This window comes from Callithrix jacchus, chromosome 7, assembly GCF_049354715.1.
Source record: "Callithrix jacchus isolate 240 chromosome 7, calJac240_pri, whole genome shotgun sequence".
Classification (NCBI taxonomy): Eukaryota; Metazoa; Chordata; class Mammalia; order Primates; family Cebidae; genus Callithrix; species Callithrix jacchus.
Window position 1 is genome coordinate 28037693 of NC_133508.1, and position 24580 is coordinate 28062272.

The 24580-nt window shown below is 39.0% G+C and overlaps 1 protein-coding gene across 9 annotated transcripts in view; it reads right to left on the reverse strand.

Moving 5' to 3' along the window:
* The window catches only part of MKX (mohawk homeobox), a 68554-nt gene that overhangs the window by 30910 nt on the left and 13064 nt on the right, over positions 1-24580 (reverse strand). For 2 of the 9 annotated variants that reach the window (XM_035306994.3, XM_078329675.1), the window contains exon 6: positions 10271-12046. The exons of the other annotated variants lie outside the window; for them this stretch is intronic. In XM_035306994.3, the coding sequence (XP_035162885.1) occupies positions 12009-12046 (38 nt within the window). In that variant the 3' untranslated portion in view covers positions 10271-12008. Of the gene's footprint in view, positions 1-10270; positions 12047-24580 lie in introns of those variants that run through there. 9 annotated transcript variants of the gene reach the window in all.

Consider the following 24580-nt stretch of genomic DNA (forward strand, 5'->3'; position numbering starts at 1 on the left):
GAGGCTGAGGCAGGAGAATTGCTTGAACCCAGGTGGAGGTTGCAGTGGGCAGAGATTGTACCACTGCACTCCAGCCTGTGTAAAAGAGCGAGACTGTCTCAAAAAAAAAAAGACTACCAAAATGATAAGCAAATTTATGATGGAAGCAAATACAAGAAAACATAGAAAAATCAACTAAAAGCCTACCAAAATGAGAAGTAAACTTACGATAGTAACAATATAGTATTAATATACAGAAATATATGGCTTTTTTATATTAAAAAAACAGCTAGAAAATGCGATGGAAGAAAGGACCTGCTTATAACAACAGAGCAACAAACAGATACAGTGGGGATAGTTTTATACGAAATGTGCAAGACCAATTCAGGGCATCTTAAAACACTGTTAACAGTGACACAAGAAGACATGAACAGACATACCTACTGTTTGGATAAGAGGATTCTACATCCTAAAAATATTGATTTTTCTATAATTACTTCATAAATGTAACACAACCCCATTAAAAATAACAAAAGAATTTTTTTTTTTTTTGAGACGGAGTCTTGCTCTGTTGCCCAGGCTGGAGTGCAGTGGCATGATCTTGGCTTATTGCACCCTCTGCCTCCCAGGTTCAAGCAAGTCTTCTGCTTCAGCCTGCTGAGTAGCTGGGACTACAGGCACATGCCACCATGCCAGCTAATTTTTGTATTTTTAGTAGAGACAGGATTTCACCATATTGAACAAGCTGGTCTCAAACTCCTGACCTTGTGGTCCACCCACCTCGGCCTCCCAAAATGCTGGTATTACAGGCATGAGCCACTGTGCCTGGCCAGGATTTTTTAAATAGACAAGTTGATCCTAAAGTTAATATGCAAGAATAAGCAATACTACCTAGAAAAACTATGAAAAAAGAACAATGAGGAAGAATAAGCACAACCAGACATTAAACATATTCTAAAACCTCTATAATTAAAATAGCACAGGACAGAAACATGAGTAAAAGGAAAAATCGATGGAAGAGAATAGAAAGACAAGACCAACTCAATTTAAAATATGATATTTCCAATTAGGGAGGGCAAGAAAGACTGGCCAGTAAATGGTGTTAGAATAACTGAGTAACTGTATGGGAAAAAAGGTTGCATTTTTTTGTCACTCCATATTCTAATACTATACCTCAAACTAAGATATTCCAAATGGATGAAAGATTTCAGGTGAAAATTGAGACTATAGAAATCCTTGAAGAAAACTTACAACACTCCCTTTAAAGTTTTAAAATGAGGAAGTTCTTGCTATCACCTAAAATCTAGAAGTAATAAAAAATAATCAGTGTAATTACATTTTTAAAAGTCTACATGAGGAAAAAATTATCATTAAAATAAGTATATATGACTAACTGGGGCAAAATATTTGGGTTTTTTTTTTGAGTCGGAGTTTCGCTGTTGTTACCCAGACTGGAGTGCAATGGCACAATCTCGGCTCACTGCAGCCTCCACCTTCTGGGTTCAAGCAATTCTCCTGCCTCAGCCTCCCGAGTAGCTGGGACTACAGGCGCGCACCACCATGCCCAGCTAATTTTTGTAGTTTTAGTAGAGACAGGGTTTCACCTTGTTGACCAGGATGGTCTCGATCTCTGGACCTCGTGATCCACCTGCCTCGGCCTCCCAAAGTGCTGGGATTACAGGCTTGAGCCACCGCGCCCGGCCCTAAATATTTGAAGAGCTCTTCAAATTAATAAGACATTATCCATGAGCACCTGTATGAAAAGAAATATAAATGTTTGCACACAGGAAAATGGAATTATGAATAGCTCTTAAACGTACAGAGATGCTCAGACTCATTCTTCACCAATTACATGAATAAAATAATTAATGAGTTTCACACCTTTAATCCCAACACTTTGGGAGGCCGAGGTGGGTGGATCACTTGAGGTCAGGAGTTCGAAACCAGCCTGGCCAACACGGTGAAACCCAGTCTCTACTAAAAATACAATATATAGTTTTCTATAGCATTCCTGTGGAAGTAGGGATTCCTAGAATTGTCCTGCAATGCAAAAGTTGAAGATGAGCTAGGGCTTGATTTGTGGCCATGTACTTTGCTTCCTATTCTTGATCCCTGGTTTAAAGGAATTGCTTACTCTGGATTCACTACTGACTGGTCACAAGGACTGGATTCCTTCTCTCACCCGCTCATCTTAAGGATTTGCATTAGCATGAGAAGGACACACTCCCCGGTGTCCTCCAACAGGTCAATTAGAGAATAGCTAAAGCCTGAGGCTCACAGAAGGGACTCCTCCTCTGGGGGCAGCATGGGCAGGGCCAATTCAAAGTTTGAGAATTTCTACCTTTTCCACACAACTTCAGAATTGGCAATGGGTGTAATACCATTGCTGGTCTATCCCTAACTCCATACTTCTGCTAGTTTTTAGTTTTTATTTTGATTGATTGATTGATTGAGATAGAGTTTTTCTCTGAAGCCCAGGCTGGAGTGCAACAGTACGATGTACAATTTTGGCTCATTGCAACCTCCACCTCCTGAGTTCAAGTGATTCTCCTGCCTCAGCCTCCTGAGTAGCTGGGATTACAGGCATGAGCCATGACACCCAGCTAATTTTTGTATTTTTAGGAGAGACGGGGTTTCACCATGTTGGCCAGGCTGGTCTCAAACTCCTGACCTCAAGTGATCTGCCTGCCTCGGCCTCCCTAAGTGCTGGGATTACAGGCATGAGCCACTGTGTTCAGCCAGTTTTTTTTTAAACATTTGTGCTTAGCAATTCTATTTCTAAGACATATTATTGCATTGGCAGGAGTTTCCTTTAGAAACATGTTCAATCTTAGCCCAACCATATCATTACTTTTCAAGTAAGATGATATTAATTTTTCGTACTATCCTATCACAGGTATGAACAAAACTAGATGTGCTAGAATATCCTGGAAACAGAGATAGATCTCGGGCAACAGTGCTTTAAAGTCACAGACCATCAACAAGGAAAGAAGCTTCATCACTGGGAAAAGAATGCATCTCTCAGAATAACATAGCTTCAAATTTGAATCAAATTAAAAAATATATTAATCTTTTTAAAACTTATATCCTAAAAGCACTATCTACTTTAAAAATACTATTTTATGGCATTATCTATTCTTATTTCATGTTTGTCACTTTTTCTTTTCTCTTTCTTTCCCTTCCTTCCTTCCTCTCTCTTTCTTTGTTGTTGTTGTTGTTTTTTTTTTTTTTTTTTGAGACGGCATCTTACTCTGTTGCCCAAGCTGGAGTGCAGTGGTGTAATCAGCTGGGACTACAGGTACATACCACCATGTTTGGCGAATTTTCTGTGTTTTTTAGTAGAGACGGTGTTCACTATGTTAGCTAGGATGGTCTCGATCTCCTATCCTTGTGATCCGCCAGCCTCGACCTCCCAAAGTGCTGGGATTACAGGCATGAGCCACCACGCCCGGCCTCTTTCTTTCTTTTTCTGGGTCTTGCTTTACTGTCCAGGCTGCAGTGCAGTGGCACATTCATAGCTCACTGCAGCCTCAAACTCCTGGGCTTAAGTGACCTTCCTGCCTCAGCCCTTCCCCAGTAGCTGAAACTACAGGTGCCCACCACTGTACTCAGATAATTTTTTAAACGTTTTTAAAAATAGAGATGGGATCTCAGTATGTTGCTCAGGCTGGTCTTGAACTCTTAGCCTCAAGCAATCCTCCTGCTCTTGGGTGCTGGGATTTCAGGCATGAATAACCATGTTCAGCTTTCAGCTTTCACTTTTCCTTTTTTTTCCTTTTATTTTTTTTTTGAGACGGAATTTCGCTCTTGTTACCCAGGCTGGAGTGCAATGGCGCCATCTCGGCTCACCGCAACCTCTGCCTCCTGGGTTCAGGCAATTCTCCTGCCTCAGCCTCCTGAGTAGCTGGGATTACAGGCATGCGCCACCATGCCCAGCTAATTTTTTGTATTTTTAGTAGAGACGGGGTTTCACCATGTTGACCAGGACGTCTCGATCTCTTGACCTCGTGATCCACCTGCCTCAGCCTCCCAAAGTGCTGGGATTACAGGCGTGAGCCACCATACAGGTATAATTTCCCATAAAGGACAAGAAGCAGGTAGACTGATAAGCATGAACCAAGGTTGATTTCTGTGAACCAACTGACCTGTTTTCTTTTTTCCTAGAAGCTTCCATACCACCCCCTGCTTCTAGACTGGCCAGGTAAAGAAGACAGGCAGGGTCATCAGCATGGGATCTCCTGGTACCCCATACCAGCTGTCTTGGCTTGGATACAGCTCTGGAGTGCTCAGGCTCTTATCATCAACGCTGTGCCAAAGAGGAACCTGAATAAAGCTCTAAACTCACTGATCCAAAGGGACTATATACTCCCATTGCGGTCTTTAAATGGGATTCTAAAGCCAGGGGGATGATGTTTAGGGAATCCTTGACACTCCTACAATTATAAACAGGTGTGCATGAAGAAAATAAACCACCATTTAATGTCCCAAATACCTTATAAGGAAGGTGAAGGGGACCTAGAAAGCCCTAAAGTTCACTTAGCATCTCGGTAGGTGGTCTGAGCATGGAACAGAGTTTGGGAGCTAAGCTGGTGAGAGCTGGGTTACACTACAGGTAAACAACATGGGATTTTGAGGCAACTCAAGATTAGGAGGTAACAGGAAGCGGGGGAGGGGGAAGAGTAGAGCCAGTGAGGTGCTGTGAGGCTGGGGACCCTGGGAGGTGGGGCAGGCAGGGAAGAGTCTAGTGTGGGGGTGGCTGAAGGGCACTAAAGAATGAAGACAAGCAGTGCTCTGTAGGAAATCATATGAATTGATGTGCCCAGGCACAGTGGCGCATGTCTGTCATCCCAACACTTTGGGAGGCTGAGGTGGGAGGATTGCCTGAGGCCAGGAGTTTAAGACCAAACACAGCAAGACCGCATCTCTACAAATAAAAAGTTAGCAAGGTGCAGTAGTGACTGCCTGTGGTCCTACCTACTGAAGAGGCTGAGGTGGGAGGACGGCTTGAGCCCAAGAGCTCAAGGCTGCAGTGAGCCGTGATCGTGCCATTGCACTGCAGCCTGGGTGACAGCAAGACCCTATCTCTAAAAAAAAACAACAATAAAGTAATATGGATTGCTGGCTCCTTCATTCCCTCTGAATTTTCCTTCAAGTCTACCACATGCACAGGCTTTCTGAGAGTGGAGATATTCTGGCATTTGAGGAAGGGAGTACATTTCACAACTGAATCAACGCAATGCAGAACAGGGAGCACCTATGAGGAATGGCAACACGACCTATGCACCAAATGTACTGTATGTGTAGAAGACAGAGCCCTTGGGCATCTCTAGAAATTTTTGTAAGTGTCTGACCTTCCACAGTGTGCAATCAAGTATCCAAGGGAATGCTACTTAGATGGAAAGGATCAGAGATACCCTTGTTGCCATCTGGGTTATACAACACTGTGCATGGGTTTGTGTGGGTTTAAGGGGGTGGGTGTACATTTTTCTAAGGAAGAATCCAAAGCTTTTTATCTAATTTGTAAAGCAGTCCACGTACAAAAGTTAAAAGTCACTGCTTTAGAGAGTTCTATTCTGTAAATGACTTTTTATTTTGAGTTGACTTAACTAGGATGGAAAACACAGTAAAATCGAGTGGAAAGAGCCCGAACCAGGAGCTTAGAGACTTAAATTTTCTTTCTGGCTCTGCCAGTAAGTAGCTGTGCAAGAGTTGATCACTCCCTCCCACCCTGTGTGAAAGCAGGAATACTTATCCTTATTTTTACCTCATAGAGTTATAATGAGGATCAAATATAATAACAGCTGTTCAACACAATATAAGTACACAGTGCAACACAATATAAGATATTATTAGATCTAATCTGGCATTAGATTTGCTAATCTAATATCAGAATAGTAAGTACAAAAATGACCTTAGTAAAAATATTTTCACAATTCAACCGTGGATACTATCCCCTCTTCTTGCCATAATAAACAACGGCATTCTGCTTTAGATGATATTTTCATTGTACATCCAACATTTGGGGCTTCACTGTGTTCTAGCAGCCTCACTTCTTTACAACCTCTATTTTGTGACTTTTCTTATCTTTCTGCTGCTCTTCTGTAGGTGAGTACAGCAAATTTGTGTAAAGGCAAAAAAAAAAAAAAAAAAAAAGAGGCTTTCCTTGCTTTTCCTCTGCATGGCAACAGGCATGACATTTGATCTGACACAGGGATTAAGTCATTCATGAATAGAGACCAAAGGGAGGAACAGCTCCAAGAAACAACCAGGCTTGCTGGTACTACTACAACATCCAAAAATTCACAGTCGCTTCTGCTACAGTTGTAATTTGTAGTCTGTCTGGCACTGAGAAATCTAACTGCAGTCTCTGTGGTTTAAATAAAATGTATCTAGAGTAGCTTGGAGCCGTGTTTTAAAATGTTCCATGTTATTTTAGTTCAAGGACAAGCTTTTAAAACGTAAACCTTTGGCTTTAATTATAGATTAGAAGTGAAAGTTGTTTTAAAGAAATGTCATTGAGTCCCACTGTTGGAGAAAGCACTTGAGTTTTTTTAATTGATTCTTCTCTTAAAGTAACAATCTGTATTAATATAGGATGATCAAAAGCTGACAGTATGCACTCACTCATCAAGACAACGTTTTTGTGGTTTTTAAACTATGGTAGTCACAGTTCACCCACTTAGTATTACATGTTCCAGTGATTTCAGTTGTACTTTACAACCAGGACGCAATATTTTAATAGCGGTTACTGCCGACACAATGAAAGACCCAACCAAAGGAAGTTGATACTGCTGGTTAACGGCAAATGTCAGAAAAACTCAATATCTTAGAACCTAAACTTATGAAACAGAAGTTGACTTACACTGTACACGTAACAAAACGATTTATGACAAGATTCGTTTAAAACATCAAGTGTCTGCACTGTCCTTAAACCTTGATTAGATATAAACATTGGTTTTTGGAATGTATCTATTCTGAAAATCAAGGCGAAAGTTTATTTTCCGTGTATTTACAGAGTGATGTGAAGTAATGGTTGTAAGTCAAATCTACAGGCAGGGGCAGTGACTGAGGGCCCTGGACCCCAGGCCCCAGGCAGGGTCTCCTGCCTTTGGCATTCTGAGACCACTCAGATCTTTAGGCCAGAGGAAGGAATTCAACGGCAGTCCTGTTTTCTTAACGGACTTGCTGTCTCTTTCAAAGGAACAGCTCTCCCCACCAATAAGGAGCCTGTCCCCCTTGTTCCATGCAATTGCTATACCTTCCTTTATCAGAGTTTTGGACTTTCTGGCCCTCAGGAGAATTGCTGCAGGCAGATGCATGTCTTGCTCTGGACACTGTTATGTTGCTGGAATCCCTCTCCTCTCTACAGAGATGTTCTATGCCCCCTACTACTTGGATTCTAAGATCAAAATGCTACTGGCCTGTCCTCCAGAGAAGGCTCGGTCCTAATGGCATTCTCTCCAGCCTCAAATGCCCCTCTGTGGGACTCTGTGAGAAAGGGTCTGATCTAAGATGAAGGAGGGATAAAATAAATTCTAAACTGAAGGTTGTTACTGAAGATGAGGGTGCTACGTGGCTGATCCTAATCTTCTAGAATGAGGAAAGGATTAGGGTAGCTGGAGAAGCCAAGGAGTCTCCCTGCAAACTCTCTCACACGGTTAATCCCCTCAGAGATTTAGAAATGCTGCTTTCAAAATACCCTGTGGGAAATGAGAATAATCAGGTACCTACTTCATGGGGTATTATGAGGATTGAGTAAGAAAATACACGTAGGGCATTTAGTGCAATGCCTGGTACAGGGATCCCCAGCTATTTTTGTCATTATTATGCCCTGGTATAAGCTATTTTGATGGGGCTGTTTTCATCCTTCACTGGCATCAGCTGTCCTGAGATGAGGGCCTGCTGTTCTAGATTGACACATGGAAAACCACTTACTCCAGAAGATCGAAGGGCAGACAGAGGACCTCTGGGATGGGCTGGGGGCTGGGCATAGTGTAAAGACATAGGTTGCTCTGGGCATAGTGGGAAAAAGAGGTAGAGGATGACTTAGAAAATTTAGAAGGATCTCTCGAAAATAAACTGCCGTCTTTTCCCAGGACTGGGAAAAAATAAAAGATAGTGCTGAAGAAGAAGGTTTTAGTGCCAAACAGATGTGAGTTCAAATCATGGTTCTCCAACATCTCGGCTTAGATGGGCACATTCTGCTATTTAAATCTGTGCCCTCATCCTTAAAATAAGAATAGTAATATGTACATCATAGAGTTATTGTAAGGACTAACTAAAATAATACCTGCAAATGTAGCACATAGCACAAAGCCAGGCACAAAGGAAGTGCTTGATAAATAGCAGCTGTTATTATGTGTCATAAACATTCATCATGCCACAGGGAATTAGTGAGCCAGCTACCTCAGAAGCACATTGTCAAGCTACTAGGGTGGCTGAGGTGGGAGGATCACCTGAGCCTGGCAGGTGGAGGCTGCAGTGAGAGTCATGTTCGTGCCACTGCACTTCAGCTTGGGTGACAGAGTAAGACTTTGTCTCAAAAAAAAAAAAAAAAAAAAAAAGCATATTGTCAATGCCTGATGCTGGCCTGCAAGTGAAAATGCCTATTTCATGTTATGAGTTAAAATACAAATCACCTTAAGGAAAGCAAGATTGACTGAATGGATAAAAAGAACACGTGTTTTCCATGCTCATCTGTAAATAATTATGCACATTCCAACTTATTTAAACAGGATTTGATTACTCCATTTATAGATTAGCCATACAAAAAAGCACTTAAAGCAGCACAGTTTTTATACTTTATAATTATAAGCTCACACTCATCATAATGTTAATTGTCTAAACATTTGTGGTTGTATAGGCAAACCTTACCCAAATCCCGCTGCCACATCATCTACGCTGGGGTAGGAAGAATTTTGCCCTCACGACTTTTCAACCTGGTATTACATCTGTGAATATGTACATTCCATGTTAAAAGGGACTATACAGATGTAATTAAGATGATCAATCAGTTGACCTTAAGTAGGAAGATTATCTGGATGGGCTTGATGTAATTACACGAGACCTTAAATGCAGAGCTTTTCACTGGGGGAAGGAAGGGGGATAAGTCAGAGAACTTCAAGCCTGAGAAATACTCAGCATGCGGGTGTTAGTTTGAAAGTGCAAGGGGGCCACAGGAAAGGGAGTTGGGCAGCCTCTAGAAATTGAGAGGCAAGGAAATGTTGATCTCAGTCCTATAACCACAAGGAAATGACCTGTGCATTGGCCTGGCTAAGCTTGTATATGGGTTCTTTCCTTGCTATCAGGTGAGAGCCCAGAATGACACATCTTGATGTCATCCTTGTGAGATCCTGAGCAGAAAACCCAGCTATGCCATGCCAGACTTCCTACCTCTAGAACTGTGGAATCATAAATGGGTGCTGTTTTAAGCTGTACAATTTGTGATTTGTTACGCAGCAAGAGAAAACTAATATACATGTATAAAATCTATTCTCTGATTTATAACTCTAGTCATCAGTTTTCAACCTGACATTTTGAATGAATTCAGAAACCACACACTGCATTCCTGACTGCTACATGCAAGCTGTCTGTTCCTGGCCATGGAGGTGCCACGCTCTCAGGCTGGACATCTGGCATTTCTCTTGCCCTTCGTAGTGGCAGAGGCATCACTTAATATGTCCGTAGAAGATGTGTGTGGCTATGATGCTGCCCATCAGCGTCTCCAACAGGATATACTGAATCATTGGAAAAGAAAACTCTTCAAATTCCCATATTCCCAGGAAAAGCCTGGTGGAGGAGTATGCTGTAATTGCTAGCTAGAAATTGGGTCTGGATATTTGCTGTTTATGATGTTTGTCCAGAGGTAAGATCAAGTGATAGCATGTAAAACTCTCGACCTCATCAGAGTAATTTTAGCACCTTAAAGGATGAAGCAGAGAATTGGCTCTATAATTCAGGGGAAGACTCATGCAGGGACTACCTAACACAATGACGATAAGTGCCCTGCAAGCAAAGGACTCTAGAAATGTGAGTTACTCCTCTGAAAGCTTGCTGCTCTTGGAAAGATCTTGGGAACAGTGACTGTTTTAAATTCATTACTGTGTAAGCATCACAGTTTCCTCCTGCTGACAGATGAACAATCAAACTTATTCCTGAAGGAAGAGAGAAAACTCATAGAAAAATATTCCGTGGTCTGTTCACCACTGCTCAGGGAAATAGAAGTATGGTGAAGTATTCAGTCAGCTCATTCACAGTCAAACCAACCAAGGAAGAATTTGAACAGAAATGCTCTGAGCAAAGACAATGCACTTTATTATTATTAAGAAGAAGAAAAAGAGGAAATTACAATAATGAAGGTATTGGGGGAAAGCAAAACTATTGTGACGTTTTCAAAATAAGCCAAATATGCAAATTTAAATATGCACTTTATTGATATGTTTTCAAAATATGATAATATTTTCCCTCCCATGGTTTTGTTTTATTTTGGTGTATAATTTTAGTCAATTACATTTCTAACACTAGCTGAAAAGTATTAAAGTAACCCAAGTACAAAAGGGTAAAAAAGCAATATGAAGCATATGATATTTAATGCTCCGTTAATTGATAATTTTGCTTGAAGGAAATATTGGCAAGAAGGAGTGGAATTCTTAGCTCCTTGTTTTTACTTAAAAAATCCCAACAGTACTCATGCAAACAAAGAACCTAAGTTTTCCTTTGGAAAGACAAAAAGAAAACTTAGGTCTATCGTGCTGTATGCGTAACGGTACAGTAAAGCAGTATCCATCTGGACTCCAGTCACATTTCAAAAGTATGGTATAGATTAGGTGCACAACTGTCAAGTACCAATATACCTTATTATTAAAATTACAGGCTTTTTTATTCAACTAAAGTATACTTAGCTCTTTATTCAAGCACCATAGTTGAGGAAGTCTTACATATCACAATGTATCATGTTTATGTACATGAAACCTATTGGGAATGTTGCAACAGTTCCCACTGCTCTATTCTGTGAACACTCTGTATTTATTATTCGTTGATATTCAGAATCTATGCTTAATTTTGAATGTATGCAAATTATTCATAAAAACTCTCAGATGTAAGGAAAACATACTTTACCATAAAATCATTTGCTAAAAGTCTATGCTACAGAATTACCCTTTCAGAGGGTGTACTGAATAAGCTTTATTAATTTGTCTCTCGAAGTCCCATTAAATTGCAAAATGTAAATTTGAAAACAAATGCATGCTTAACGGGGCTCAAAAACAATAAAAGTTACCACTGCCAAGTCAGAAAAGTTGAGAAATTCATGGAAGAGAAAATACATATGGCATCAAGTTGGTGGGGAAATGCAAACAGGGAGCCACAACTTGAAACAGGTGGAGGGCAAGACTGTGGAGAGTGTGAGCTGCTGTCCCAACACGGCTCAGATGCTCTAAGTGTGCAGCTGACAGAAAATAAGTGGCCTACTAGGGGAATCAAGAAGGTTATCAGTTATGAGACCGCTGTCAGAAGAGTTAGGGCATACCTCTTCTTCCTCTCTGAACCCACAGAGAGCTTTCTGGGTCATCTAACCCCAGGAGAAAGCAGCTACAAATGCTCTTTAAACAACTGAGGGGACCTGTCTAAGGGGGCCATCTAGAAAAGGCTTTAAGGCCATTAAAAGGTACAGAGTAGAGATTCTAGTAACTTCTGATCTCTACAGGGATTATAGTTGCTCTGAAAAAGGAGTGTTAAGATAAAAAAGATGTGCTTGGAGAATAAAAACAAGATACCAAGCTTAAAAGAAAAACTGCAATAGAAAAGTTGCATGCTGGCTCACACCTGTCAATCTCAGAACTTTGGGAGGCCAGGATGGCAGAACTGCTTGAGACCATGAGTTTGAGAGCAGCCTGAGCAACACAGTAAGACTCCCATCTCAACAAAAAAAAAATTTGAAAATTAGCTGGACATGGTGGCACATGCCTGTAATATTCTGGAGGCCAAGGTAGGAGGATTGTTTGAGCCCAGGAGTTTAAGGCTGCAGTGAGCTACGATTGTGCTTCAGCCTGGGCAACAGAGGGAGATCCTGTCAAAAAAAGAAAGAAAGAAAACAAAACAAAACAAAAGTTAATTAATAGAATGAATGGGGGAAAAGTTAAAGACCAAACTATGAATACTAATCTGGAAGATAAATCTGAGGAAACTGTTCAGAGAATGGAGGAGAAAGGTGAGAAACCTAAGAGAAAAAGTAGAGAACCAAGGAATCTCAGGCTAGGGCCCTTTCATGGGTAAGTTGTTTTAAACTTTCAAGGCATCAGGAAGAACTAATACTTACTTTAAAATTTCCTAGAGCAGAAAAAGTTAAAATACTTTCCAATTCATTCCGTAAGTCTAGCATAACTCTAATAATAAAACTATGCAAGGAAACCATTAGGAAAAAGAAGAAAACTAAAGACAAATCTCAGTTAAGAATTTGGTGCAAAATTATTAAATAATATGTTAGTAAATTGAATCTAGAAATATATAAAAAGAATATTACATTGATATGGAATAAAATTTTTCCCAAGAATTCAAGGATGGTTAAGCATTAGGAAATGCACTACTGTAAAGAAATAGATTAAAAGAAGACAACTAGATGACAATCTTAAAAGTACAGAAACAGCAGTTTGTAAATGCAATGACCTTAAGTGTGTGGTTGGGGAAATATCTTATTAAATAATCTAGGAATGGAAGGAGAATCCCTTACCTTGATAAAGTGATTATGCCAGAAACCTTCTGCAAACATTATACTCATTGGTAAAAGATAAGACAAATTATAGCAATTATAACACAAATTCTCATTAATGTGTGTTATAACTGCTGTGAGTCAATGATGTTTTGTAGAACATGGCCAACATGATGCAATAAATGGAGGGATGAAGGAAGGGGAGAGAAGAAGAGTAAATACACAAAACTTACTATGTGAAGATGAGATACTCGTGTACTTGAAAAATGCAACTGATAAAAGAAAAATATACCAAGTACAACAGCTTTCCCATATCTCAGTTATAACCATTATTGAAAAGGACTCATCACAATAGAAACAATAACAACAAATAAAAATCTAGAAATTAACCTAATGAGAAATATGCCAACCTTATGTGAAGGAAACTATAAAAACTAACAACTGTCATAAAAGATGAGCAGAGTAAATGCAGAAATCTGCCATGCCCTCAGTTGGAAGACTTGATATAAATATCATGGACAAAATATTCCCCAAACTAATATATAAATCAATGAAATCCCAAAGTAGCTTCTAACAGGATTTTAAAAAATAGAATAATTAAACTTATCTTAAAGTTAAACTAGAAAAATAAATTCAAGGACCTAGATAAGAATATTTTGGAAAAAATGGAGAAAAAGTACCTTGTCATACATCAAAATGCACAATAAAACTACAGTCATGAAAATAGTATGCTATTCTATTCACAACAGCAAACACATGGAATCAACCCAAATGCCCATCAATGATAGACTGGATAAAGAAAACGTGGTGTATATACACCATGGAATACTATGCAGCCATAAAAAGGAATGCAATCATGTCCTTTCCAGGGACATGTATAGAGCTGGAAGCCATTATCCTTGGCAGACTAATGCAGGAACAGAGTATTCTCTCTTATAAGTGGGAGCTGAATAATGAGAGCATGTGGACACAGGGAGGGTAACAACACACACTGGGGCCTTTCATGGGGGGCCCAGAGGGAGGCAGAGCATTAGGAAAAACGGCTAAAGCATGCTGGGCTTAATACCTAGGTGAGGGGTTGACAGGTGCAGCAAACCACCACAGCACATATTTACCTATGAAACAAATCTGCACATCCTGCACATGTATCCCAGAACTTAAAGTAAAATAAAAAGGAAAGAAAATGGTATGCTGTTAATATATGTGTAAGTTTGCTAGAATAAAATGGAGTCCAGAAATAGACATACATATAAAGTAAGTTAGTGTATAACAGGGGTAGCATTTCAAATCAGTAAGGCAAGGTAGAAGTAATCAGTAAAATGTTGGAACAACTGGCTGTTCATCTGGCAGAGAAAAATTATTCTGATCATGATCTCATATAATTTACAAAAATAAATTGTAGGTAGATTATAAGCATATAATATGTACTTAAAATAATAAAAATGTCAGAAAAATATACTGTGATACAAAATTATCAGAAAAACTAAAACACAGCATACTTCTATAATCTTGGGAGAGATCTCCTAAAAATAACACACGACATAAGGCAAACTGTTAGATTTAAACACGTGATGTCTACCCTCTTGGCCTCCTACCCCATGCTCAGGGTCCAACACCCCCACTGGGCAGAGTCCTTTATCTGCCACCTGGGAAGTTTACTGGTTCCATGCTCCCCAGTGCTCCTTTGAAATGTCCCTGTCTTGTGGCTCAGAGCCCAAGTTCTGTTCTAATAGTGATATAAGATATGCCTTTAGCCATGACTTTCTATAAACTGTGGGCTTCCTTGTCTCCCTATGCATTGCACAGAATTTCACACTGTCAGAGGTATAAGTTACTGATGGATTATCTTGTCATGCATCTTTGTTTTACAGCTAAAGGAACCAAAGCCATGATTAATAAAGACAATTGGCTTAGAACACACACCCTGTTGCTAACAGATCTGGCCAACACACAGAGCTGCTGATTTCAAAGGCATTGCTCTCTGCTCTGTACACATTATAGCTTCTGGTGGTCTCAACTACAAGTGAGTAATTTCATGTAGGTAAGGAAGCTGACTGGAGAGAAAAGTGGAGCCCCACAAAATCATTTTCCAAATCACAGCCGAAGTAGCAGGAACTTTACTATAGTCAAAACATACATTCGATGTATATTGCTTCACCCCAGCCTCTACCTAGACCTTTATACCGTCATTTTAATGAAAGCAGCTGAGAGACAAGGTGAGGTCAGACATAGCACAGACAGATCATATGCCTCTATGGTTCTTCTCTGAGCTTCCTATTAGCATTTCACCGAGTCTGTGTGCGTTAGCGGGTGGGGATTAGGAATGGAATTTAGGGGTTGGTAATATGTCGTGAAATCATAAAGTTGAGCTTTTTTATATTTTCCTAATGAGAGGAAAGTTATTGTAACTATAAACCAAATTTTACTGCTTCAATCATAGTAACCATGAAACAATCCTCGAACACCTTTCAAGATAGTTGAGAATTGCTATTCCAGATGATTTATGTTTATACTTTCCAAGCATATTTTAAGAAAAAAATATACATACAAAATCTTCTGAAAGAAAAAGGTACACAGTTGAAAGAAAAAAGTACACAGTTAGATAAGCTAGAGTCCTCATGGGTTGCTGCATAAATATGAATTGGTGCCATATTTCTAAAAAGGTCTAAAATAAATGAACCCAGGAGACACCATCAACACTAAAACAAGACCTGTTGCACTAGTGACAAGGTTATGAAGAAACTCCTTGACCCATCTGGGTAGCTTTAGCAGCTCAGGAGAGAATTATAGGAGAAGAAAATACAGCAAGATTAGATGCAACCAAAACAATGATAAGAAAAGTGGCAGATAATCATATCACTCAATCTTGGTTGCAAATTAGCAAAGGGTGTGTGGATTCCAACAGCAGCCACAATATTGCAACCATCAGGCTCCTGCTAGGCTCGGGAATCACAGCAAAGATACTTGGCACCACATAGCTTCTGGCTAGGAATTTTACGTTAAGAAATGTAAGCCCCAGTAACATTTAAGGAATTCTCTCCCTTGCCAGATGGCCATCCTCTTGCCCTGAAGCCATGTGACATGCCACTTTGCCTTTTTGTGCATCTGTTGTCTACATCAGTGTAGAAACTGGGAGGAGAGACTCTGAATTTTGGCCCTTAGCAAAAGGGTACATTTTAGTATCATGACAGTCTTGGCAGAACAGGGCATTCTTACTTGAAATGTCTCTGCCATACTGAGAGATTTGTTCACCATCACCTGAGACTGGCTCGGCTGAAGGGACTATCAGTTCTCAATACACAGCAACTTTGTGAAAACTTAAGGAGCAAGCTGTTTCTTGGAAATATCACTTTATGAATGGTTGTCTCTGACTACCTTTCAGCATTTTAAAAGGTTTCATTTTGATTTGAGTTCTGTTTTTCCATTTTAATTTTGTATTACTAAAATATTCCTCTCTAAGTCACTATTGTAAAAAACGTTCTCTTTATTTAAATGAAAACTGATGAAAGGCAAAATTGTGTGTGTGTGTAACAAGAGCAAGAAGGGAACATAGTGTGTAAAAGATGTACATCTTCATCACTGTATCAAAGATACTCAAAAGCACAGAAGTCAGCGGGTAAGAGGCAGTCTGTACCCCCATCTGCAGTCCAGCAATTCTGGAAGACATGAAAAAAACGCTAAAGGGAAACATGGCCCACTGCTAAGGTGCTGCCCGAATCCATGAGAAAGTGAAGTCGAACTAACCTTCAATTTTGCTTTTTCTAGGTGTGAGACCTGAACAAATGGTCAAAGTGAATTTCACCCTGCAGCGCCTCCTACTGGTCTGCGGAAAACAGTTATTGATTCACTTCGGGGAAGACAGAACTGTTGGAAGTAGAGTGGTGTCCCTGCTTCAAACTGAGGCTAATCTGTCTCCCCAAAACCACTTTCCAATGGGTTGCTCTTCCTCAAATTCATTCTCACCACTCCTGGTGATAACTTCAATGACTCCAGTGTTACGTTCAAGGCAGAGGGGAGATGCCACCAATGGATCATCTTCAAAAGCGTCCTTGTGTTTCTAACAACGTTCAATTTCTTCTCCTCCTCCTCCTCCTCCTCCTCCTCCACACACACACACACACACACACACACACACACACACACACACACACACACCTCCCCCACAGAAAGCTTTGGCCACCAGTATTAACTGTGTGGGATCTTCTGCAAACCATTTCTATTTCCCTTAATAACCAAGATGATCCCTAGGTACTGTATGGCTATTACAACCCACAATTTATAGTATCAACTTGTATAAAAACCTTTCCACTGTAGCTGTTAAAACAGAGAAACTTTCAGAAATGCACACACACCTACTCCAAGTTCTCAAAAGTTCAACACTAATGATTTAAGTATTTTTTAAGTAAAAGTCATTTAAGTACCTGAAACTGCCAAAAGCCATTAGACTTGCTATGCAAAGGATCAGGATCGCATCTCCAAGCAGCAGAGCAACTCACAGCCCAAAGTGAACATTTTCAGAGGCTTGTATAGAGCCTAAAGCAATTTCCGAACCTGAGAAATAAGGGATTGATCTGGAAGATCCTTTAAAAGCTGATTGCTGGGCTTACAAATGTCCCTGAATATGTACTCTTTAGTACAATGAAACAGAGAAATTGGGTAATGAAGCTGTCGAAGAGGAAAGAGAGAAAAGGTTCATTATCTTTTCTCAGGTTCAGTTTCAGGTAGCTGTTAGTTAAACTCACCATCCTTCTTTTAAACTGCAAACCAAAAAAAAAAATGCGAATTTTGTGAAGGAAACTGGGCAAAGTGTACGTGTTTATTATTATGCTTTTTCACTTCTTCAAACCTCACAATTATAAATGATATCATTTATAATGGAAAGCAAGAACACAGCCTTCCAAAATTAAAAGTACCAAAACTCTGGAGTGGAAGAAAGCACATATTTACCCTGTGAAAAAATTCTGTTACATCAACAAGACAAATTTTAACACAGAAAAATACCTGCTTAATTTTAGAAACAAAGTAGGGAGGCAGAAGGGAAAAACTAACAAAAAAAAAAGAAGAAAGAAAGAACGAAAGAAAGAAAGAAAAGAAATCGTGTCTATATTCACGAAATAGAATGTCTTGTTATTTTCATAGACAGTAAAATGTTTCTGACATTCTTTTCAGTCTTAGGCCACAGAAGCATCATTGGATCCTATTTGGTCTCATCAGTGTGTAAAGCATTTACAAACCTAACTAAATATAGAATTAATGGGAGTTATGTGCTTATATTCCTTACTCATAGGAGAAGAAAGAAAAGCACCCTTTTTGACAGCTTTGAGTTTGGCTTGACTTTTTACGACTTATTTAGAAGCCCTAGGGAATGAGAAAGTCTCTTAACGGAAATACTGACACAGTCTTAAATATAGTGACACGAACAAGCACTTCTATGAAGCTGTCCCAGGATGTGACTGACCACTGAAGCAAGTCTGAAATGCACTGAGTGTCAGAAGTCCATTATGATCGATTCGCTGATAAATATTAGTAGAACGGTAATGCCAAAATACAGAGAATGCCTTTGCAAGGTCAAAATTTCATGTTGGTAAACTTGTTCCTAACAGGAAAATATGAAAAATGCATGGGATCTTTGCTCTTACACATACAGGGAAGAGAGAAAATGTAAAATTTCTGGATGGACTTTCTCTTATTTTCAAATGCAGCAAAAAATAGTCATTCTGAAAAAGTCACAACTTAGTGTTCTTGCCAGCCCTGACAGTAAATGTGGCAGGAGGGTTTGAATGAGTGGGTTTAGATCTGTGCTTTATTTCTGAAGTCTCACCTCCGAGGCTGTAGTACTGGTAAAAAATAAATCCCATTACTTAGTGAAGTCAAATGCGCAAAAGCTCCGTTTGTTTTTATTTGTCTATCGGCTGTGCTTTTTATTCTTTGGCGGATTTTCTTCAAACTAGCTAAATTTTTCCATTTTTCATCCTTGCATCTCCCTGGAAGTCACTCTTTTACTTGAAAATCGATTTAGTTTCATTTTACTCTTTCTATGTTTTATTTTGACTCCCTTAAACATTTCATTGTTTTCAGCTTCATTGTTTGTTTTTTTACTTTACAGTTTTCTTCTTTTTAAAGCTTTTTAAAAAAACTAATTTAAACTTATTCAGGACCCTTTTCTTTCTCTTGTTCTGTTCATAGACACAGATCAACATATACTTAACTAAATTAAAATGTCTTTTATGATTTAAGGAGCAGACACGCTAAATCATCAAAACATGAACTCATTCACTTAAGAAACATTTATAGAGCAAATGCGTTAAAGATACAGCAGTAAGCACTAGGGGAATTATAAAAATTAATACAACACCATTTCTGGGCCTCCAGGAGTTTTTAATACATACAAGGCAGTGAGAGCCAGCACCAAAAAAAAAAGAAAGATAGGATGTGGCTGCATTTCGGAAAACAATTTGCCCACATTCAGCCAAACATGAAATCAGTGTTGCTATATTTTTTAGGTACCACAATGTAAAAGGACAAAAATGTCATGAGCAAGCACAACCCTACAATATCTGTACAGTTTCTAGGCTAAACTGCCTCATACTTTCGATTTGTAAGCCACATAGTATGAAAGTGCAAGTCTCAGCATCTCTCTAGATGTAAGATTTTTCAGACTCTCACATGATACCAAATAACAAAGAAAAGTGAATGGAAAGCCACCCCTGAGGGAGCCAGCACACAGCTCCTGTCGCCAATATTTCTTCTTTTTTCTTTTCTTATCTGCCATTAGTCTCTCAGTTCTTCACAATAAGTGAAAGAAATCCTGGTGTAATTGCATTTGGATTTTTCCAAGTGAAGCCAGAAAGAAGTGTAATTTTCAAACACCAAATTAATTTGAACTCCAGAAAGAGTCCATGTCAATGTGTTTTGCTGCTATTGTCACTCATAAATGTTTACTAAGAATCTATAGTGCCTATGTTTTTATAATTCTATAGTAATCGCATGCATATTCAAAGGGTCAGCATTTGTATAAATCTCATTTTAAAAGATGACTGCTTAGCAATAAGTAATTAGAAAGGTTCCCTTTTTAAAAAGCTGTCAGGAAAACAAGGCTCTTTCTCCAAAGGAGAGAGGGTCAAGTTTCCGATTGTGGTTAACCCTGAGGTTACTGATTTGAAAGGGTGGAACAGTATATAAAAAGTACAAGGAACAGGAAGTGCAGAGAAGAAAAAGATTATGAAGGCACCTCTCCAAAGCTGTGCTGAATAGTGTAAATTTAGAACAGAAGAAAATTCTCTATTTTAAGAAATTGGTCCTTAAATTTCTGCTATCTGGAAATTGGACTTATGTGAAATACCTCATTCCCAGATGGCCTTTGTTAGGTAAGGTACAAGACAAGGAATTGGACAACCTTTCAAGTATCCTTTAAATGTCACTAGCTGGACTGGCGATAGAAGGTTTTATTATTCTCTGCTGGAGTACATCAAAAGTCATTTGCATGCCAGGAAAAGAATGTCTGGAATAATCCAAAAAGGCAAAGCTTAATTCTCTCACTAAAACCAAGAAAGTTACAGCACAGAAAGGGAAACAAAATAAGAAAATAAGTATCCAAGGTAGACTTACTGGTCAACAAAAGCCCAAAAGAGAAACCACGCATGTCCACAGATGCACTCACGCAGGGCCCTTAACACAAAGACGGCTCTTGATACAGCCATAAGACTTCCTTTAAGCTACCCCCCAAAACAAAAGCTGAAACGAAGGAAACATATATCGTCAGGGGTATATACACTGCTCAAAAAGATCTGCTGAGGCATCTTTGAAAACTTTTCTTCTGGTTCCTTTAAAGATTGTTTCATGGATAGAGGAGTCAGCACCAAACACGGGGCTCTAAGTGAGTCTAAGCCAGAGCCTTCATGGAGTGGCTCCTAATTATCATTTTTGCATGTGGAATGAATGCACATAGGAGCAGCACCTCATATACCAATGGATTGTGTTTCAGAAGGTCCTTGTTACGTTGGTTACATTTCGCCAGAGAAACTATGCCGTAGTAAATTAAGCTTGAAGCCCAGGCAGATCCAATGGTTTATTGAACTCCTGAGCATATCTAGATCTTACTATTGATACCAGCTTATATTCCAAAGTACATAGTGTGCAGAAAAAGAGAGAAAAAAAGAACATTTTCTCCCCTGAGTGTCATTATGAGCCAAGAAAAGAGGTTTGGAGATGGCAGTTACACTTGTTATCCTCCCAAACCTTCTTTGCCTTTGTTCCTCTTTCCCCAGTAAACAAAATGTCTCGTTTTGTTCCACTTCTCTAACTGTGGCAAGACATCCAAATGGATCCTATTTCCCCAAGTGTCCCATGCACCAATAAATGTCTTCTATATTCTCTCAATCAAAATCTTCATGTCTTCCCATGGATATTCACCTCCGTCAAGCAGAGGGGAAGGTAGCCCCATTAATTCACACATAGAAAAGCTCCTATCTGCCTCGATGCTTTGGCTTATACCAGATGTGTCTAAGAGGAATTTTAGACAGTTTCACAAGATGAGGTTTAAATATTCAGCCTCTTGGGAGCAGGATAATATATGAATTATATATTGACAGAGAGCTGTGGGGCTCATAGAGCAACCATCTTAATGCACTAGGCCTTTATAAATTGATTATCTGTGATCTTTGAGAGGGAAAAATGCAATAAGGCTTTGTCCCCAAGCAAAACAAGAGGGGAAGTCCACAGGTTTTATTTTAAGATTTGTCTGATTTCCTCCTTTTAGAAACCTCTCTCCTCCTTCATTAAAGAAATTCCATAGGCTTGGTTCTGAGGGTAAAGTCAAACTCTACTTCAAGTTAGGAAAGGTTCCAGTGAGAACCCTCTCTGTCAGGTGGCAAAGACGGTTCCATTTGGAGAATCTGAGCCTGGTTCAATAGGAATGGAGGTGAATATTACGCTGGGGGTTCTTGTCCTGGTACCTCAGAGAGCAGACCACCTGGGGGCTGGAGGCTTAGAAGTGAGTTTGTAAGGAAATTCACTCAGTCAGACATTTGAAAATTACCATTCGCTAAGCTAATATCATAATTGCAAATTATAATTTTAATTTAGATAACTTATTTCAATGGATGACACTGAATGACTAAATTTCCTTTGAGTGTTAATTACATTTAGATGCAGTGATCTTAATAATTCTGATTAGTTGCAATGGTATAACTACTGCTGTCAAAAATGTTGCAACCCATTTGTATTGAAAGCCTACTATGCCCCTGGCATGAACCCAAAGACTGGCTTACAGAGAAATAATGTCTACTTAAAATCAGGAAAAATGTTTGCATATGCTTTAATGTTTCTAGCAGTATCTTCAGTTAGGATTACTACTTTATAATCTACAAGAGGTCTGTCCCTAGGACTTAATAAAAATAAGTAAAATAAAATTCAGTAGTACATTGCCCTTTCACACACCAACTTTGAAGTAGCTTTTATTTTATTTTTTGAGACACAGTTTCACTCTGTCACCCAGGCTGGAGCGCAATGGTGCGATCTCGGCTCACTGCAACCTCTGCCTCCCAGGTTCAAGCGATTCTCATGTCTCAGCTGCCTGCCACCAAGCTCAGCTAATTTTTTTTTTTCCTGAGATGGAGTCTCACTCTGTCACCTAGGCTGGAGTATGGTGGTGCAATCTCGGCTCACTGCAACATGTATCTCCTGGGTTCAGGTGATTCTCCGGCCTCAGCCTCCTGAGTAGCTGGGACTACAGGCGCGTGCTGCCACGCTCAGCTAATTAGTGGAGATGGGGTTGCACCATGTTGGCCAGGCTGGTCTCAAACTCCTGATCTTAGGTGATCTGCTCGCCTTGGCCTCCCAAAGTGCTGGAATTACAGGCATGAGCCACCGTGCCCTGCCTCAATTGGCTTTTTGATTCCATGCATTTAATAAAACTCATCACAAGACAGCCACTCTAACAAAAATGGATGAATAAATGGATAAAGTTCCTTAGCAATAAGTTGTAAAAAAAAATTGTAAAGTTTTCTTTTAAAAAATTTCTAAGTTCAAGATCTTTGTACTACTGTAGCACTGGGGGTGGGTGTGTTAATACAGACTTAGAAAATTTCTATTTAGGTGAGGAAAGAAAGATATAACCAGATGGAATTGAAAGAATTCAGAAGAAGCTTGTATGCCAGAGAAAACCATAGCAGTTGCTCAGAAAGTATTTCTTGAAATCCCCTGTTTTACTATTTATATGTGCCTGGGAACTCAGCTACAATTGCAGCAACGCTGTCCCTCAGTTCCCACACAAGACAGCCACTGATTGTTTTGATCTGAAACCTAGCAGATCAGTCTTAGGCCACCAGTCTTTCTTAATTCTCCAGCCATGAAAACAAATCATTTAGTCTGTCCTTTTTAAGTTGATGCGCATGCATGAAAAACCAGAAGTTTGCATCTTGGTGGCTTTCTCATTGCTTAAATAACTAAAAAAATAAAAAAAAAATAGGCTTTTATTTAAAAACTATTTATTTAAAAACTTGGCAAATGAATAGTCCATAGTATGGACCAAGTGCCTTTGGAATGCTTTAATAAAAATAAGCCACCAAGATATTTGACTTTGAAAAGAGTCAACTATACAGGCATGCTATTCATTCTGGGTTTATAATTTGTCACTTTTGAAAAGAGCATGCATTTTCAGAAGACTCACCACACTGGACAAATTGCATAGGCATCTAACCTATGCAATAGTTTTACTAGGCAATGTTAAAATTTTTTATAAGAAAAACATTCTTAAATAAAAAATTACCAATAACCAATTACTCTGTCTCATTAAAATTAATGTACTTGTCGTTTTTTGTATTTGTCTATGCACCTTTGTACTGTCATAACTACTCGGTGTTTCCACAATTTTGAATTATTTTTTAATTAATACTACATTATAAATATTTCTTAGGTATTTTTGTAGTATCAGTATTATAAATAAAGAGTTTTGACTTCTATGCAGTCTTGATCTGGTTTGGGATTAGGATAACATTTACATTTTTTTAAAATTGAGATTTTTATGTGTTCCAGAAAAATGTGTAAAACAAGAACATGAATTCTTCAAAGTTTGAAAAAAAATGGCTGTATTAAGTCATGTGTTTTGGGAATTGAATTGACTAAAATTAGTTTTTCCTGAGTTATTGGTCATTTAAAACTCATCTTGTTTATGAATTTATAATTTAATATGTGTGGAGAATGCCAACTTATTTAAATACAAATTTACATACAGTATATTGCCAGACACTTGTGCAGAGTACTTCGTCATAATTTTTTAAAACATTTTTGTTTAATAACTATTTATTGATTGCTGTTTCCTTCCTTTGTAATTTTCAATTTAATTTGTGTAGATTTTTGCTTGTTTAGTTTATTATTGTTTTAAAACAGTCAACTCTTATTTATTTTTCAGCTTTCCATTTAACTTTTTTATTTTATTTTTATTACTTTTTTCAATTATCTGTATTTGAACAATGTGATTTCTTATCCTTTCTCTAAAAATAGGCATTCATAAAGCTCTGAATTACTTTCAAGTTCTGCTCTGGTCACAATAGTTTGATATTAATATGTAGTTTCTTCATTTTCTTTTTTTTCTTTTGTAACAGGAGCTCCCTCTCTTGCCCAGGCTGGTGTGCAGTGGCACAAACACAGCTCACTGTAGCCTCAGTCTCCTGGCCTCAAGCAGTCCTCCCACCTCAGCCTCCCAAGTAGCTGGCCCTACAGGCATGCACCACCATGCATGGGTGATTTAAAAAAATTTTTTTGTAGAGATGGGGGTCTCACTATGTTGCCCAGGCTTGTCTCGAACTCCTGAGTTCAAGTAATCCTCTTCCCTCCACTCCTAAAGTGTTGGGATTACAGGTGTGAGCCACGTGCCCAGCTGCATTTTCATTATTG